The following is a 17,195-nucleotide window of genomic DNA, read 5'->3' as shown; positions in this document are numbered from 1 at the left end:
TGGTTTTGTTTCAGATTCCACATGAACAGTGATTCTGCCCAATTGTTCCAGGCAAAGTGCAATCTGGTAAAACCAAACCACAGAACATCTGGTTCTTCCAAATTTTGGCAGAAAAGCCCTATGGAGATGATGAGTAGGCCAAGGGTGGCATCACTCACTCCTCTCTCCCCATCTCTATATGATCTCTGTGTGGTGTTCTGTCCACTGATTTTTTTTTTTTAACAAACTTTATTCAGTTTTTCACATTAAAAACAAAAATCTCTTTTTAGTGGACTACGTATTTCCGGGTCACCACCTTTACATACAAATGACAGCAATTATACATTGATATATGCATACTTAATTCTATTATTACCTTTTCCATTCCAAATTTTCAGTAAGGAGAGAAACAAACACATTAATTCTAGCCTCTTTCATTAATCTCAATCAAAACATCTTTTTGTTTCATTTCAATTATTTCAAATATAATCCTTTAGTATTTGTTTTTAAACATAAAGATAAACAATATGTATTTGCCTAATAATAATAATAATAAAGTTTGATTCTAAATTCTTTCATTAATCTCAATCTAAACATCTTTTTATTTCATTTCAATTATTTCAAATATAATCCTTAATATTTATTTTAAAAATAAAAATAAACAATATATGTTTACCTAATAGTGGTAATATTGAAGTTATCAATGTCTCTTCTTGCTTTTAATAATCTATATTAAACTTATTAATTTAGCTGGTTCTTTAGTCTGTCATATTCCCTTTCCATTACACATTTTTTTATGAATTCTAAATTAATACAAATTTTAACACACACACACACACACAAAGAAAAAAGAGCAAGTATAGGTTTCCCCTTTTACTATTTTGAGTGTGACACCTTAATGATTAGAATATACCTTTATTCCCTCATCTTAATTCCCAATAAACCATTAATCATTACATCTTTTCAATTGGATTCCACAGCATATTCCCCCCCCCTTTAATAAGAATTATCAGTATCTATATTACCCTATTTTCTAAATATTTTTAATTGCAGAAATATTCTTATTACCCCGTCACCCTGCAGAATCCCCTTTTTAATTCATCAACCATTATCTCTGAAAAAACAATTTATTTTCAACATTTTACTAGTTGTTTCTTTCACATGCCTGTTTCTTACTGCTTCTCCTCCCCCTCTTTTCCCCATATCTTTTCTCATTCCAATTTATATCCCTCTCTTTCTTAATATCTTCCTTTCCCCTTTTCTGCTGAGTCTTTCTGCCTTTCTTGACTTCACAGGTATTCCTTCTTTTAATTGTAAAAAAACAATTTCCTTTCAACATTTTACTATTTCTGTATTTCTTTCTTTCATATGCCTGTTTCTTGCTGCTTCTCCTCCCCCTCTTTTCCCCATATCTTTTCTTTCGTTTATATCCCTCTCTTTCTTAATATCTTCCTTTCCCCTTTTCTGCTGAATCTTCCTGCCTTTCCTGAATTCCTTCACAGGTATTCCCTTTTAATTGCCTTAAAACTCAACTTTTTCCTTCTTTCCCCATTTCTTTGTAGCGTTCTTTGTGTTAATTGTCTATTGAAAATGTCTTCTCCTTGAGTCGATTCCTCCTCCTCTGAAAATCTTTCTTCTTGTTCTTCAATCGCCATTTCCATTTTTTCCAGCACAGAGCAAAGTGATTCGCCTCTTTCCTGTAGTAATTCTCTCATATTTTTAAGTTCCATTTTTAATTCCTGAAGAGATATCATCATTCTTATATTTTATGATCGTTAAAGTCCACAAAAAGAAACCACTTTTACTTTCCTTCTTTCTTCTTTCAGTTTTTTAAAGTTCTCAGTTATTCCAGTCCAGGGTTTATACCAAAAATGTCAATCAGTCCCACAAACAATCCTTCCTTGCTTTTTCCTTTATTCTGGTTCTGCTTTCACTTTCTAAAGTTCTTACTTTTTTTCAATGTTTCTGTAATGTTATATCCACACCAGTTCATTCAAAAACAGGATGCTTTCCCTTTTATTTGAACCAAATTTTTATCAAAAGGTGACACTCTCCATTATAGAAAGTCTTCACCTTTTTCCCCTATTTTTTTATTTAAGGTTTTTCGAACCTCAATACTCCAGCACAGTCCACTCTCCAATTTGTAAACTTTGTTATTATTATTCTTTGACAATCTTAAGTCCAGCTTTAGTTTTATACTTGTTTATTCCCAAATTATTTTAGTCCAATTTTATTAAATCTTTAATTCTTCCTTTCCCGGTTCGAAGCCCCATTTAGCTGTCAAATATATATATATATATATATTTTCTCTGTCCCTTTGTAATTTCGCTGCTCACTTTTCTTTTCTTAAAAATTATGTTACCTTAATCCCGGGGTACTTTTGTTTAGTTATATTGCCCAGTTGTCCCGGTTCAGATGTTATCCACCTCTTTCTTCCCTCCTGCACAATTCTTAGTCCAGCTGAGTCATCCTCTTCGGGATGGCCATTTTAGACCACCGCTGCAGTCGTCTTCGGGAGGAAAAAAACCAAGCCCGGGGGGGAGATGCGGCTCCCCACAATCAGGCTTGCTGCTTCCTCTTACTCCGCTGCCCCTCCAAGGCAGTTTCAGCCCCTAATGATTGGGGCTCTCCGACGAAAGAGCACAAACGATAGCCGCAGAGAGTTGCGATCTACCACCTGTAGGCGAGGAGGCTCCGCCTTCTTCCCATCATGTCCACTGAATTTTCAATGCTTTTCACTCTCTCTATCTCCCATTATGGTGCCAACTAAGGGGAGGGAAGGTGGGAAAGAGGGAAAGGCAAGGCTGAGCCAAACTGTGCATGGGGAGTCTGAAAGCAGTGGCATCAGAGGCAGCAGCTTTGCAACTGACCTTTCCCCACAGTCTTCCCAGGGTCTTCCTTTCTCTATAGCCACTGTCCCGAAGGTGCTCTTTCAAAAGGCAACTGGGCTTCCTTTGTTTTTCTTTGAAGACGTTTTGCTTCTCATCCAAGAAGCTTCTTCAGTTCCGACGATCAGGACTGCCAGAACTGAACTGTCAGTCAGAACTGAAGAAGCTTCTTGGATGAGAAGAGAAATGTCTTCAAGGAAAGCCTAAGAAAGTCCAGCTGACTTTTGAAAAAGAATCTTTGGGACAACCATGACCTGGATGACTGAGACCCTCCAGAGACGCTTACGGTAAAGGTAAAAGGTTCTCCTCGCACATACGTGCTAGTTGTTTCCAGCTCTAGGGGGAAATGCTCATCACCCTTACAAAATCGAAGAGCCAGTGCTGTCAGAAGACGTCTCTGTGGTCATGTGGCCGGCATGACTAAACGCCAAAGGTGCACGGAATGCTGTTACCTTCCCACCAAAGCGGTCCCTATTTTTCTACTTGCATTTTTACAGGCTTTTGAACTGCAGAAGTTGGGACAAGTAATGGGAGCTCACTCCACCATGCGACGCTAGGGATTCAAACCGCTGACCTTTTTGATCGACAAGCTCAGCGTTTTAGCCACTGAGCCACCATATCCCTCAAAAGACACTTAGCCTTTGCCAAATCCTCATCCTCACTTGACTTCAAGTGCAGAATAAAACGGAGGAGGAAGGGCCAAATGGAGACTGGATGAGGAGGACAGGTCCCTCTTGAAGTCAAGGACATTATCCAACCAGCCTACCTACTCCATCTTCCCAGTCTCTTTTTTTTCATATTTTTTCTTAGTCACTTAGACAGATGTCCCTTCTGTTTTCTCATTTTCCCCTATTCCTCAATGTGAATTTTTGGTTCAGAAAAAGAGCACCAGAAATGGAATGTTTTTCACATATCTAAAATACCATAATAATTTCACTCAGCTTGCATAATTCTCTTGAAAAGAATCAGGATAGCTTGCAGATATTGATGTATATTCAGAAATAGATCACACACACACACACACACACACTCTATTGGGTTTGCCAGACTCATAATAATTTTGCCTTTGAGCCTATCAATAAATTCTGTTTATGCCTTTGTCTATTTACCTCAAATTTAAACCACTCTGAGTTCCACTGAGGATTGAGAGATTTGGGATAGACATCTGTCTTAAATGTAGTGTTTCCGAACTTTACCTGAAAAATATAAAATATATATGAAAAATTAAAAACAAAATCACTTTTGTCTTTGCATTTTATTCAATTTACAATATTTCTTAAACATGCAAGTCTTTTCAAGAACCTAATTTCTTGATGGGCGCATCTCTTTCCCATTCAGTTGAATGGACCAAGTCAATATTAATATGGTTTTCTTTAAAAAAATAAGGCAATCGCTATTTCTTAACTATTGCATACACTGCCATCTTCTAATTTCTTCTATTTATCATTAAATTTACTCCTTAGAAATATAGCCTTATCAAACAATGCCTTAAAAACAATGTTGATATTAACAATATAGGAGTATCCTTATGATTTATTTTCACATGGTAGCATCTAAGTATTTAAGTATAGTTTGGTCTAGTGATTAAGGTAGTAGGCTACAAGCAAGTACAGATAGATCTCGACTTACAACGGTACTGAAAATATGACTTATGACCATTTTACATAGTTGTGACCTTTGTAGCATCCCCATGACCAGGTAATCAAAATGCAGATGCTTGGCAAATGGTTCATACTTATGGCCATTGCTGTGTCCCAAGGTCATGTGTGATCTTTTGACAAGCAAAGTCAATGGGAAAGCCAGATTCATTTAACAACCATGTTACTAATTTAACAACAGCAGTGATTCACTTAACAACTGTGAAAAGGTCATAAAATGGGGCAAACTCACTTAACAAACATCTCGCTTTGCAACAGAAATGTTGGGCTCAATTGTGGACGTAAGTCAAGGACTACCTGTCCTACACACTGCCTGGAAGGTCAGCACTTAATTTTGTACTAGCAGCCCTTCCTAAGATCTAGTCTATATTATAAGTGAATCAGGAAAAGTTCAAACCACACAAATTACAAAACAGAGCAAAGGTCAAAAAAAAAAAGGCTTGTCGACAAATTACTGTGGAAAATCACTAAGGTATGAGACAACTTTTTAGCCATCTCAAATATTACTATAGGAGTTCAAATGGAAATTCACTAAACCATCCTTAGCCATGTCAAAGCAAAAAATGTGACATTTTTGGATATTCAGAAGGTAGCAAGTCAGAAGACTGCAAATAATGTTTTTCATTGAAGGATTCCCAAATTCCAGAGGAAAGTAAGATAACAATGAAAGTAAACTTGGGTCCATTCAGATTCAACTTAGGGTAGTGAGAACAGATCCCACTGGAATCAAAGTGTGTGAAGTAGCTAGCTACATAAATTAATAATAAATAAATAAAATTCCAGCAACCCACTCACATTGCCTTGGCAAGTTCAATTTCAGTGGAGAGGAAAGAACAACTAATGCTATAACAGAAAAAAGAACTAATGAATTTGGACTGGTCCGATCAAAAATGTTTGATGAATGGGAGCTGGAAGGAATACAGTTTAAAAAGAAAAAAATTACAGTTAAGTTGATTAGCCTGGGTTTCTTCTTTGAATAAATTATGAAATCTAAGTTGCAAATCCTTAACTTAAAATTAAATTGAGGATATTACCAGAGAATTTTATGTTCTTGGTACAGTAGCACCTAACCAAAGAAAAACTGAAAAAATTAAAAATCTGATAGATTGACACAAAAGACTAAGCAATAAATTATGGTTTGAAAATCATAATCACCTGCCTTCACAACATACTTGAAGCCAAATTCAAATAAATCATGTTCTGTTTTAACAAACAAGACAGGGGACTCTTAAGAACATCAAACACATTGTTATGTATACATACTGGATTATTATTTTTTTGCGTTGTCACATTGCCTAAATTGGAGATTTGCTAATGCTTGATTTTGTAGGTTCAACAAAAGCTCTAGATTCAGCCTAATACCAGTGCCTCACAGACAATGAAGTAGGAGAGGATTGTGTTTACAAAGGAGGCAAACAATGATAAACTGTTTTAGGTATGAGGAAAGATTGCTTATAGCATATGACACCGTGAAAATTAGTTAATGGGTACAAGAAAATGGCTGAATTTGTGAGGTGAAAGTTTTGATTAAACTACTGAAAGAAGGGGCATATTGACATGCCTATAGGCATGCATACTGTACAGCCAGGCTCTACACTCCTCTGAAGCCGAGCACAGGTGGTTCTCGACTTACAACGGTTCCTTTAGTGACCATTTGAAGTTACAACGGCACTTAAGTGACATATGACTGTTTTTCACACTTACCTTCCCAACTGACTCATATTTATGACGGCTGCAGTGTCCCGGGGTCATGTGATCCCCTTTTGCAACCTTCTGACACAAAAAGTCAGTGGAGAAGCCAGATTCACGTAACAACCGCGTAACTAACTTAACTGGAGTGATTCACTTAACAACGGTGGGAAGAAAGATTGTAAAATGGGATGAAATTCACTTAACAAATTGATATGAAAGAGGGCTGTGAAAATATTTACAGACCCCTCACATCCTGGACATAAACTGTTTCAACTCCTTTCCTCAAAACAACACTATAGAGCACTGCACACCAGAACAACTAGACACAAGGACAGTTTTTCCTGAAAGCCATCACTCTGCTAAACAAATAATTCCCCCAATACTGTTCAACTATTACAAAGACTGCACTACTCTTACTGTTAATCTTCTCATCACTCCTTATCACCCTTCCCCTCCCACTTGACTGTAACTTTGTCACTTGTATCCTTCCAATTTATATTGACTGTTTCCTAGTATGATTTGATTGCTTATTGTACCCTATGACTATTGTTAAGTGTTGTACCTTATGATTCCTGACTCTTGATGAATGTATCTTTTCTTTTATGTACACTGAGAGCATTTGCACCAAGACAAATTCCTTGTGTGTCCAATCACATTTGGTTGATAAAGAATTCTATTCTATTCTATTCTATTCTATTCTATTCTATTCTATTCTATTCTATTCTATTCTATTCTATTCTATTCTATTCTATTCTGACACTTAGCAACAGAAATGTTGGACTCAATTGTGGTTATAGGTTGAGGACTGTAATTGCATACAGTACTTCAGCAAAATCTGAGGTAAGATTATCATTTGTGAGAACACAAGATATCTCACCAAGCACCTACAATCTCCCATTACACAGCCTGATCAACATACATGTCACTGGTTTCTGTTTTGCTTTTACAGCCTGATCAACATATTTGTGAGAGGGTTTTCAGAGTTCAAATGCAGATATGCAGGATGAAGGGTTCAGAGGCAGTATTATAATTCACTTGCTGATTTTGGACTAGATTTAATTTTGAAACTGTAAGAAGGTCAGATACATTGACCCAAGAAGACTCCGAGTTCACATAGATGACACCCTCTGGTTGCAACAGATGGCTGTCTTAAATCTTCCTTTTAACCTTCTCCTTGCACAGTTCACTAAGCACCACTGTTTTCTATCAAATCAAATAGTTCTGAATAGTTTGGTCAGTTCTGAATGTCTGCTAAGCAACATTCAAAAGTAAAATTTATTCTTACTTCTGATTCTGGTGGCTGATCTGGTTCAGATGACATGCATAATCCTACATAAATAACTGGACTTGGTTAAAGAGCAACAAGGAATGGACAGCACATATGATCGTGTTAATCAGGTTGGTCTTAAAGCAGGGCTGTCCAACCTTAGCCACTTGAAGACCTATGGACTTCAATTCGCAGAATTCCCCAGCCGACATGGCTGGTTGAGAAATTCTGGGAACTGAAGTCCACAAGTGGCCAAAATTGGGCACTCCTGGCTTAAAGGCTTGCCCAAATACACTGTTACAAAATATTTTTGCTCAAAAAATGGGTCAAAAGCTGACAAAGCAAGGGCAGAGTTTGGTTATCTCAGATAACAAGTACATAGGTCAGCTGACATACTAGTGTTGTCCTAATATGACCCTAATCCAGTCATTCTGAACACAATCCCAGAAAATTTTATGGTATCATACTAAATGGGTCAGAGCACCAGAGGTGGGATGCATATTCCCTCACAGCCTGTTTCTGCCAGTGACTTCCCACTCCCACAGATCTGTGGGTGGGTGCATTTGTGAAAACAGTAACAATAAAAACAATCTAGAGGTAGATCAAGTGGAAAAGCTCCATTTTACAGAGCCATTCTAGGCTCTCTTTTCTCCGTTCTCTGCATTCATGTGCCAAAAGTACAGTGCCATCCATAAATTAGAGAGTCTGTTGGTTGCCTTTTATTGAAGCTCTATAGAGAGCATTTTATCCTATTGCCTCTGTGTGTGGTTTAGGAGTTGTACAGAGGTGGAGAAAAGGGCACTCCAAAGAGTGATAAAAAGGGCACAAAAGATCAGCGGATGTTCTCTTCCCTCATTGGAGGATTTGTATAACATGGGATGTAGAAGGAAGATACAAAAGATCTTGAGAGACCCTTCACATCCAGGCCACTCGTTGTTTGAGATCCTACCATCAGGAAGACGATATAGAGTGCTGAAAGCCAGGACAAGTAGATTTAAACATAGCTTCTACCCAAGTGCTGTGATCAGGTTAAATGCAGAGTTATGAATCCGGTGGTCTTAACATATATATATCCTGGTTGTATAGTTTTTAATTGTTAATTGTTTTAATTTGTTTTACATTGTTATTTGTATATGTCTTTTGGTGTTGTTCAGTTGTATGTTGTGAAAGAGCACCTTATTTCGTTGTTCTCAGGTTCTGAGTACAATGACAATAAATTTATCTATCTATCTATCTATCTTTTAAGCCTTCCTTCCAGGAGTAAGATCAACATGCCATGTAAATGCAACCTTTGAGTGAGGAAACATTACTCCGAGATAAAGAGGCTTCTAATTACATTTTTCTACCTTTCCTTTTCCTTACCTTGCCCACAAGGCGTCTCCAATCTCTAGGTGTGCGAAAAATTAAAACAAACAAAACCCTACAGCCCAAGATGCTTTAAATAGTCTCCAAGTTGCTTCACTTCATTCCATCCCAACATCAATAAATATTAGTGGCATTCTTGATGCCAGAAATTTTGTCACTACTAAAACTCAATTCTTTAATCTCTACAAATACTTCCCACAGCAATCAGTCACAAACTCTTTAATCTTTCGCATTTCTTTCTGATTTATCTCTAGTTGTGAATTCCTAGTAGACATTTATGTTACGGGCACAGGTCATTATCTCAAAGGTATCATAATCCCCAAAACCAAAACAAATTTAAATCAGCCTGCCAAAACCTTTACTTTTTCGTAAGTATTGCTACTACAATTCCCATGATTTCTAGCCAATGAAGGGAATTACAATTATAACCTATGCAGACATCGGAATACACTCACGTACAGCTTTCTGGCTATCCCAAGTCATATTACTGAGTTGCATTTTTATTTTTAAGGCAGCACGGTGGATAATAATTCCTCTCAAAATTCCTGCTTCTTATGTAATACCTTTATCAAAATAACTGATTCCTTCCCTTTTTATTAACACATCGTCCATTTGAAAAGGAACTAACAGCCTTGCAATGCTTGAAAAGTTAACGATTCACTTAACAACCATAGCAAAAAGGTAAAAAAAAATAGGCACAACTCACTCAACAACCCCCTTGCTGAGCAATGGAAATTCTGGTCCCAACTAGGGTTGTAAGTCAAGGACTACCTGCTACCTCTACCTGGCTGAGGGTAGTCATTTATAACATGATTTATCTCAGTTTTGTAACCTTCTGATTCTAGGGGGCTTTTAAGATGATTAAAACATCCTAAAAATTGTTTCCAGATAGTTGAATCAATGAGGCCACTCAAACCCCAGAGGGACTACAGCAGAGGTGGGTATTCAGCAGGTTCTGACCAGTTCTGGAGAACCAGTAGCAGAAATTTTGAATAGTTTGGAGAACCCGCAAATCCCAGTTCTGACTGAGCCCGCCCCCATCTATTCTCTGCCTGAATGATTTACAGATAATCAGAGTTGGAAGGGACCTTGTAGGTCATCTGGTCCAACCCCCCACCCAAGCGGGAGACCCTACACCATTTCTGACAGATGGCAATCCAATCTCTTCTTGAAAGTCTCAAGTGATGGCGCTCCCACAACTTCCGAGGGCAAAGATGGTCCATGGATCCCATCATCCTCATCACCATAAGCAACAGGTAGTGCTGGAGGCAAAACCCAGCACAATTTACCAATCTGAAGACCTCAACTTTAAGGATGGGTCCCCACCCAGAAAGACCCCTGCTGGGGATCGACCTCCCTCCCTGTAGGCATCTAAAAAGGAGGAAAAACTGCTGGAGGTGAAGCACGTCCACCCTGCCTTGAATAGGCTGTGGAGAGAAGAAGGCAGCACCATGAGCATCTGTAGAGGCCAAGTTTCGCGGGCGTTATGCAAAAATATGCAAATAGAGGAGGGGGAGAGTGACGACGTGCTCCCCCTCCCCTCCGCGGAGCGTCGCCGTGCAGAAAAAGCCCCTCCCCGCCAGACCTCCACGAAGGCGTCCGTCAAGTCACTGGCTCGGTCCATGACAGGCAGGTGCCGCCCCGCCACGATCTTGACCTTCAGCTTTCCCGGCATTTTCCTGGCGCTCCGCCTCTCGCTTCCTTCTTCCCCGACGGCGGCCGCGGAGCAAACGGGCAACAGGCTTCTTCCATAGAAGCGGGCAGCAGGAGGAAGGCACCCGGGTCGCCTTGACGGGGCGCATGCGCGCGCGTGCAGGCGACGCCGACGCCCCGCTGGAGGTGGGGAGAGGCTTGCTTCGCGCTTTCGTCCCCAAGTGCGCTTGCGCAGTGCCAGGATAACGTCGTCTTTTTTTTCCCCCGTCACTCGACCCGCGGCCCAATGAGCCCCCTCCTGCGCGTGCTCCACCGCGTTGCTCGCGCGGTGCGTCATTCCAAAAATTTTATTTATTTATTCATTTGACAGGTTTTTTTTTCCACGTTCGCTTCCAAACAAGCTTTGTTCAATAGTTTGGCTCTACCCCGGCGGTTCAGAATATACCAAGTAAAGCTCCCCCATCTTCCTCAAACCGTTATCCAAACCAGAGAGGAAGAGCTGAGAGGAATTAAGAGAAAGGCCTGGTAATCGAGTACCGGAGTTTTCGATGGGGGGAGGGAGAAACCTGTTTTGCGGTTGCCTAGGTTACCAGGCTACGCGGAAAACCCAGAGTGATCGATTTCTCGTTATTTCGTGGCTCCTGCGGGAGAAAGGCCTGAAGCAATGTGAGGTTTTCTGCCTTTCGCTGCGAATTTGGATCCTACCACCTGATAAAGTTTCTTTATTTCAGTCATCTTTTTGTTTTCCATTTCAATGGAAAAACGTGGTTCTGGGAGGCAGACTATAAAATCTACAAAACAGTCACATGGGGGGGGGGAACATTCAGAAGATTAAAAATTGGGATTAAAAGGCTTAAAATTGGTTTTTTTAAATGAAATACATTAAAATTTATTATGAAATTGAATAAAAGGCCTTTTGTTATTTTTTAAATTTAAATTTTATTCATTAAAATTAATTTTTAAAATTAAAAGGTTAAACCGACGGGCATGTGTCAAATGCAATGCAGGTACCTTAGCAACTGACAGATCCCTTGGGGATCCCAAGACAAGAACCAAGTTTTGAGAGATTTCAGGAAAATTAATAAGGATGGAGCCAGCCAGTTAAACTCAGTTGCTTGTGGTGGTGGTGATGATGATGATGTTGCATAAGGCAAGTATCAAAGTTGGGTCCAGGACTGAAAAAAAATCAATGGGGTAAATAATGTAAGACAAAGGGGTAAATGAATCAAGACTAGCTTATTTTTCTTTTTTATGAGATTTTTGCCTACCTTTATTATTTTTTATTGAACTACACATCCTATAGTTCCAAATAAAATACCAGAATTGTGATTAAGGTTATCAAAAAGAGGAGGTGTGCTCCCCTTTGCTTTCATGTCCTTCATCTGGCAGGCGTAACCTTAAAATCAAATATTGTCTGCCTTTTTAATTGTCCCAGGTTTTATTATTATTATTATTTTGGAATGTTTTCACAACAGTCATCATTCAAGTTTCTGTCAATTGTTTCTTTTTCTTGTATGTAGCCCATCTCTCTCAAATCTTAGAACACTAATCTACAGATCACATGACCTATATGCTTCTGTGGGGAAATTTGGGAAGAATGCCATCATCGATTCTACATTATCGCTAGCATATGTTCTTGAAAAGAAAGGTTTATTGGAAAAGCACTGCAATTGAAAACCAGTCTTTCAGAGGATGAAAAAAGTAATTTTACATACACGAAGACCTAAGAACATTTTTTGCAAGGTTTTTTTTTTGCAGATGCCAAGAAAGTTAAACAGTATATTTTCTTCCCTTGCCATTTGTCCTCGTTTCCAGTCATCTGTGTTATTTCCTCTTTGCCTGTTTAGAAATCTGATAACCCTTAGCCTGATCTATGTGTGTATTGCAGATGAAGGGCTCTTAAAATATTCTTTAATTCATCTCCTTCCGTAACATTTCTTTTTGGAAGTAGAAAGGCAAGAGACTGTAAAGGAAGGAGGGCAAGATTTTGATTTTAAGACAGGGTGATTAATCCATAGTCCTTATTTGGAAAAATCCTGGATGTACAAATTAGTACAATCCTGGATGTACTAATCTGAAGATTGCACACAGGTTCTTGAACATGAACGCTGATGCTTACAGGAGCATATCACAAAAGTGTATTTTCTTGCTTCTCAGTAGTTCAGTACTTTGATTTTTCTGGTCTCCGAAAATTGTTGCTGTTGAAAGAAAAGAAAGAGAATGGAGAATTTAAGACTTAAAAAAACAACCAAAGAAAAGAAAAATAATTCGAAAAATAAGTATAATACTGGAAAGCAACAGAAAAGGGGAATACAGAAGAGAGAAATAGAGGTAGAGAGACAAGGGGGTAAAAAGGGGAGAGAGAAGAAGAGGGAAGAAGGAAAGGAAAAGAAGTTACAAAGGACTGGAGCAAGATATAGAGAAACAGGACCTATTTAGAGATAATGGGTGAAAATCTAACTGAAAAAGGGATTCTATAAAGGTACATAAAATTGTATTGTTATATTAGTAATAGAAATAACTTTAGAAAATTGGAAACAATGTATGATTAAAATGAGGGATAAAATAGTGTAATTTAGTGAAATGTTTGTGAATAAAATAAGTGAAATAAAATAAATGAGAAAATTGAATTAGGAAGGAACGGGAACATTTTAATTAGCTAATGTTTTATAAAATGTAAGTGAAGAGGGGGGGAAACTAACTATGGAAAGCTTATAATTGTTCCCATAGAAGTATGATATTTAATTGAAAAGTAATGTTAAAGATGTTAAGACTTTAATGAATATTAATATTAATGATAGAATTGAATTGGAATGGAATGTTGTTTTAATTATATACATTTATAATTTTTTCTTTTTTTAAGAATACAGTGTGTATTTTAAGAATGTACCAAGAAGAATCCGAATGGAAGTTATGTATTATATTGAATGTTACAACTTTAGGGAAAAGATATAAAGGCATCATACTCCAGTCAGTAACTACAGGAGAAATTTTGTTTAATGAGAAAAGATAATAGATAATTGAAACAGGACAGACAAAAAATATAAATACAATGATTTGAATTGAGATGAGATAATTAAAATAAAATTGAGAAAATTAAAAGGGGAGAAACTATGCAGAAAATGTAAAATAGTAATAAGATATGGAATAGAATATAAAAATGAACATGAACCTGAATTTGTGTCTGTACGAAGAAATGTAACCCGGGATTACGCTACTTTCAAAACAGATGTTTTATTTGTATTTTTTTTTCTTTGTGAAAACTCAAATAAAATTTACAACAAAAAAAAAAAGAGTTAGCTAACGGACAGAATTATAACAATTTTGAAAACATAAAACAATTGCCACTCTTATGTGATAACACCTTGTGCTTCCTGTTGCCAAAATTGTTTGGGATTTATATGCTTTGATATTAAATTCATGTTGTAAGGTCAATCAGGGGCATTAGTTGTTTCTTAAAGCCTTGGTTTTGGCATCTAAACTTACCTTAATTCTATTTAATACAGACTCTGGATGGGTTATAAAGTCCATAAAAAGTAGATGTAAGAAAAGAGCAGGCAGAGATGGCTGGGGTGAGGTGGGGGCAGAACCTAGAATTGTTAGACTTCCAGATACTATCTTAAATTAAACCCTCTTGAATTCCTAGGGCCAATTTAGTATTGAACTTTAGTTGACTAGATTCTAGTATAAAAAGTCCATTTCAATAATTAAACATAGTATGGAACTTAATAATCAAAGAGAACAGCAGGAGCAGAAAAGATTACATTAGTACAGAGATTAAATATTGTAACTGGCTTGAGAGATTGTAAAACTGTCTAAATAATTGTAACTGTTTTAGGGAAAGGATTAAACATGCCTACTGTGCAGTATGAGTTTCTCTCCCCCCCCCCCCACTCTCTCTCCTTCCCCCCTCCTCCTCCTCTCTTTCTCTCCCCAGACACACACACACACACACACACACACACACACACTGTAAATGTGCTAATTCTAATCTTATGTATGTTGAATAACCAGGCTTGTATTGTCAGGAGGACATAGTTTCACATTGCTAGCCAGCCTAACATTCTGGTAATCTTAGTCTATGGTAACAACCATATTACTCAAAGGATTATTTTGGAGATAAATGGGGGCATGCAAGAGGTATACAGAGGTAAAAGGGGTAAAATGGTTTCCTCCTATATTTCTAGGCTCAGGGGAGCAAAGAGAAATAACAAAACAAGTGGTAGGATAGAGAAAAGCACAGAATTGGCCCCTCCCATTCAGTGGATGGAAACAAAAGGCTATCTCTTCTCGTGATTCAGCACAGTGCAAAGAAAGCATTAGATATGCACTGCCGTTGTAACACATGACAAACTCAAGACAGCAATGGCACACAAACTGCTAAATTTAAGTAATAAAACTTACTTAAAACACTATCCCAGATATTCAAAGAGTTGAATTCAAAGGACCCTACACTAGCTTTTCCGCACAAATGGAATTCTCTCTCTCTCACACACACACACAGTTCTTTATTTCAGTAGTATAACTTAGGGCACATAAGAGTTATTTTATTGCTGCAGATTACTAGCAGATCACCTGGGAGTCACCCAGTTGATCCCAACACGGTTTCTACTCTTGCCTGCTTTTTGTGATTGGACTTAGTTTGGGTAGGAGGCTTCCTGCCCTAATTAGGTGAAATTCTCTCAATGTGTTTATTAGTTATTGTTGTTGCTAATTCAACTGATAATGTGGTTAGTGTTTTTGAAGTACTATATAAAGACAAGGCAGGCCTTGCCTGTGGGTTCGTACAACAGAGCGTGAAAAGAACTGCAGGATAAGAAAGAAGCCATGGAGAGGCAGCTCTTTCTCTGGCTGATAGAGCCAGCTAGACTCCCACTTCCTCCTTGGGGGTGGGAGAATAACCTTTTCTTGGGCCTCTCTTTGGCCCCAGGCCAGCACATACCTCCTTTCCAAGTACGATCCCAAGAGAAAACTGAAGTGTTCTTTTGCTGAAAGGGATAAAAGCAAGATTCTTTAGCAGCTTTCCCTCAGCCCCCCCCACCCCACTCCCTTTGTTGAATTTTGTAGTGCAGGCCGCCTTCTTGAGCCACCTGAATTCCATTCTTGATGTCTTTCAGCATGGCACACATCTCATGTTACTCCTTCCCCATGCTCCTGAAACATAGAATCTTTTTAGAACAAGTTTAAATGTGGAGGTCCATAGTTTACCTACGTTTTGCCCTTCTCCTCTTAGTAACCTTGGGCTTGGTTTGGTTTAGTTCATTTCTCTATTTTTTTTTGCTAACATACGTGACCTTGTAACAATTAACAGCCTCTGAAATTTGACGAAGGCATCTTAAAATGGTTTGGCATATTTTTGAAAAGGGACAATTATAAAGTATGCTCTCTTTTCGAGATTAGGTAGAATAGCAGACACAACCTCAATATATTTCATATGTATAGGGACTAATTAAAGTACAGGTAGCCCTCGTTTGATGACAATTGAGCCCAAATTTTTTGTTGCTAAGCGAGACAGTTAAGTGAGTTTTGGCCTATTTTACTACCTTTCTTGCCACGGTTAAGTGGATCACTGCAATTGTTAAATTAGTAGCGTGGTTGTTAAATTAATCTGGCTTCCCCCATTGACTTTGCTTGTCAGAAGGTGATCATGGGATACTGCAGTCATCACAAACACGAGTCACTTGGTGATGATGATTTTTCCTCAGAAACTTGTTGAGTATCTGAATGTTTCATCACTAGGCTAGGTAACACCAGGCTACGAACTTTGGCTGTCTTGTTCCACTTCTCTTCTGCTTTTATAAAACCAAAGTTCCACTGATGATGTTACCTAGCCTGACAAAACATTTGGAAGCCGAACAACAAGCTCAGAAGACAAACCACCACCACCGTCTACCACCCGAGCTGCAAACATTTCCCACGACTTCTAATACGAGTCCCTTGCCAAGCGTCTGAATTTTGATCACGTGACTATGGGGATGTTGCAACGGTCATGTGAAAAATGTTCCTAAGTCACATTTTTCAATATCACTTCGAACGGTCACCAAACAAGCTGTTGTAAGTTGAGGACTATCTGTATTTCCTAGTAAAAAATAATAACTTGGAGCCATTTCTTGCAGCAACACCTGTTCAAATAGAAGTGTAAAATGTGAGCCAAGGACAACCTCACAAGCATGTGCTGTGCCCTGGCAGGTGCTTGATCAACATGCAGTTTTTGCTGCTCTGGGCAGATACAGCAAATCCAAGATGCGTTGGAAGCTCCCGATGCCCCCTGGTTGGGTTTGACAGGGTCATTAAGTACCGTGAGATTGAATGACACAATAATATCCCAGTGAACCGTCTAGAATGTTGTGACTCACTTATAAGCCTAACCCGCAAAATGCAAGAATAAAAATACCCATGAATGAACCGTGTGTAAGTGCCAGGCGACCTAGCTCATGAGCAGCTGTTCATATACAAAACCCTGAAGAAGTCACAAGAGTTTACCCCTGCGCCTCTTAGCTCATCTTTCCTGGATGTTGAAAGCACTGGAAAAACTCTTAACCGGCTGCATCTGTTTATGACGTGTTGATTTTTACGTTACAAATGTGCCAAGTGGCTTAGAAGGTAAGGAGATCATCAAAATCCTGTTGCTCATACTGTTGGCATCCCAAATTGCAACAGGTAACCTACCTCCTCTTTTATTTTCTAGAGCAG

The 17,195-nt window shown here is 38.4% G+C and overlaps 1 protein-coding gene across 30 annotated transcripts in view; it reads right to left on the bottom strand.

The window, feature by feature from the left end:
• Positions 1-10,683, bottom strand: part of C2CD5 (C2 calcium dependent domain containing 5) — a 78,084-nt gene extending 67,401 nt beyond the window's left edge. For 29 of the 30 annotated variants that reach the window (XM_087968792.1, XM_087968797.1, XM_087968795.1 and 26 more), the window contains exons 1-2: positions 10,435-10,682; positions 3,977-4,063 (exon numbers count right to left, since the gene is read on the bottom strand). In XM_087968792.1, the coding sequence (XP_087824918.1) occupies positions 3,977-4,063; positions 10,435-10,524 (177 nt within the window). In that variant the 5' untranslated portion in view covers positions 10,525-10,682. Of the gene's footprint in view, positions 1-3,976; positions 4,064-10,434 lie in introns of all 30 variants that reach the window. The other variant, XM_087968801.1, reaches the window with a different exon arrangement.
• Positions 10,684-17,195: the final 6,512 nt, after the last annotated feature.

This window comes from Notechis scutatus, chromosome 6 (genome assembly GCF_049901735.1).
Source record: "Notechis scutatus isolate UNSWTSFEM ecotype Mainland chromosome 6, rNotScu1.2, whole genome shotgun sequence".
Classification (NCBI taxonomy): domain Eukaryota; kingdom Metazoa; phylum Chordata; class Lepidosauria; order Squamata; family Elapidae; genus Notechis; species Notechis scutatus.
This window is presented reverse-complemented; position numbering and strand designations above follow the sequence as displayed.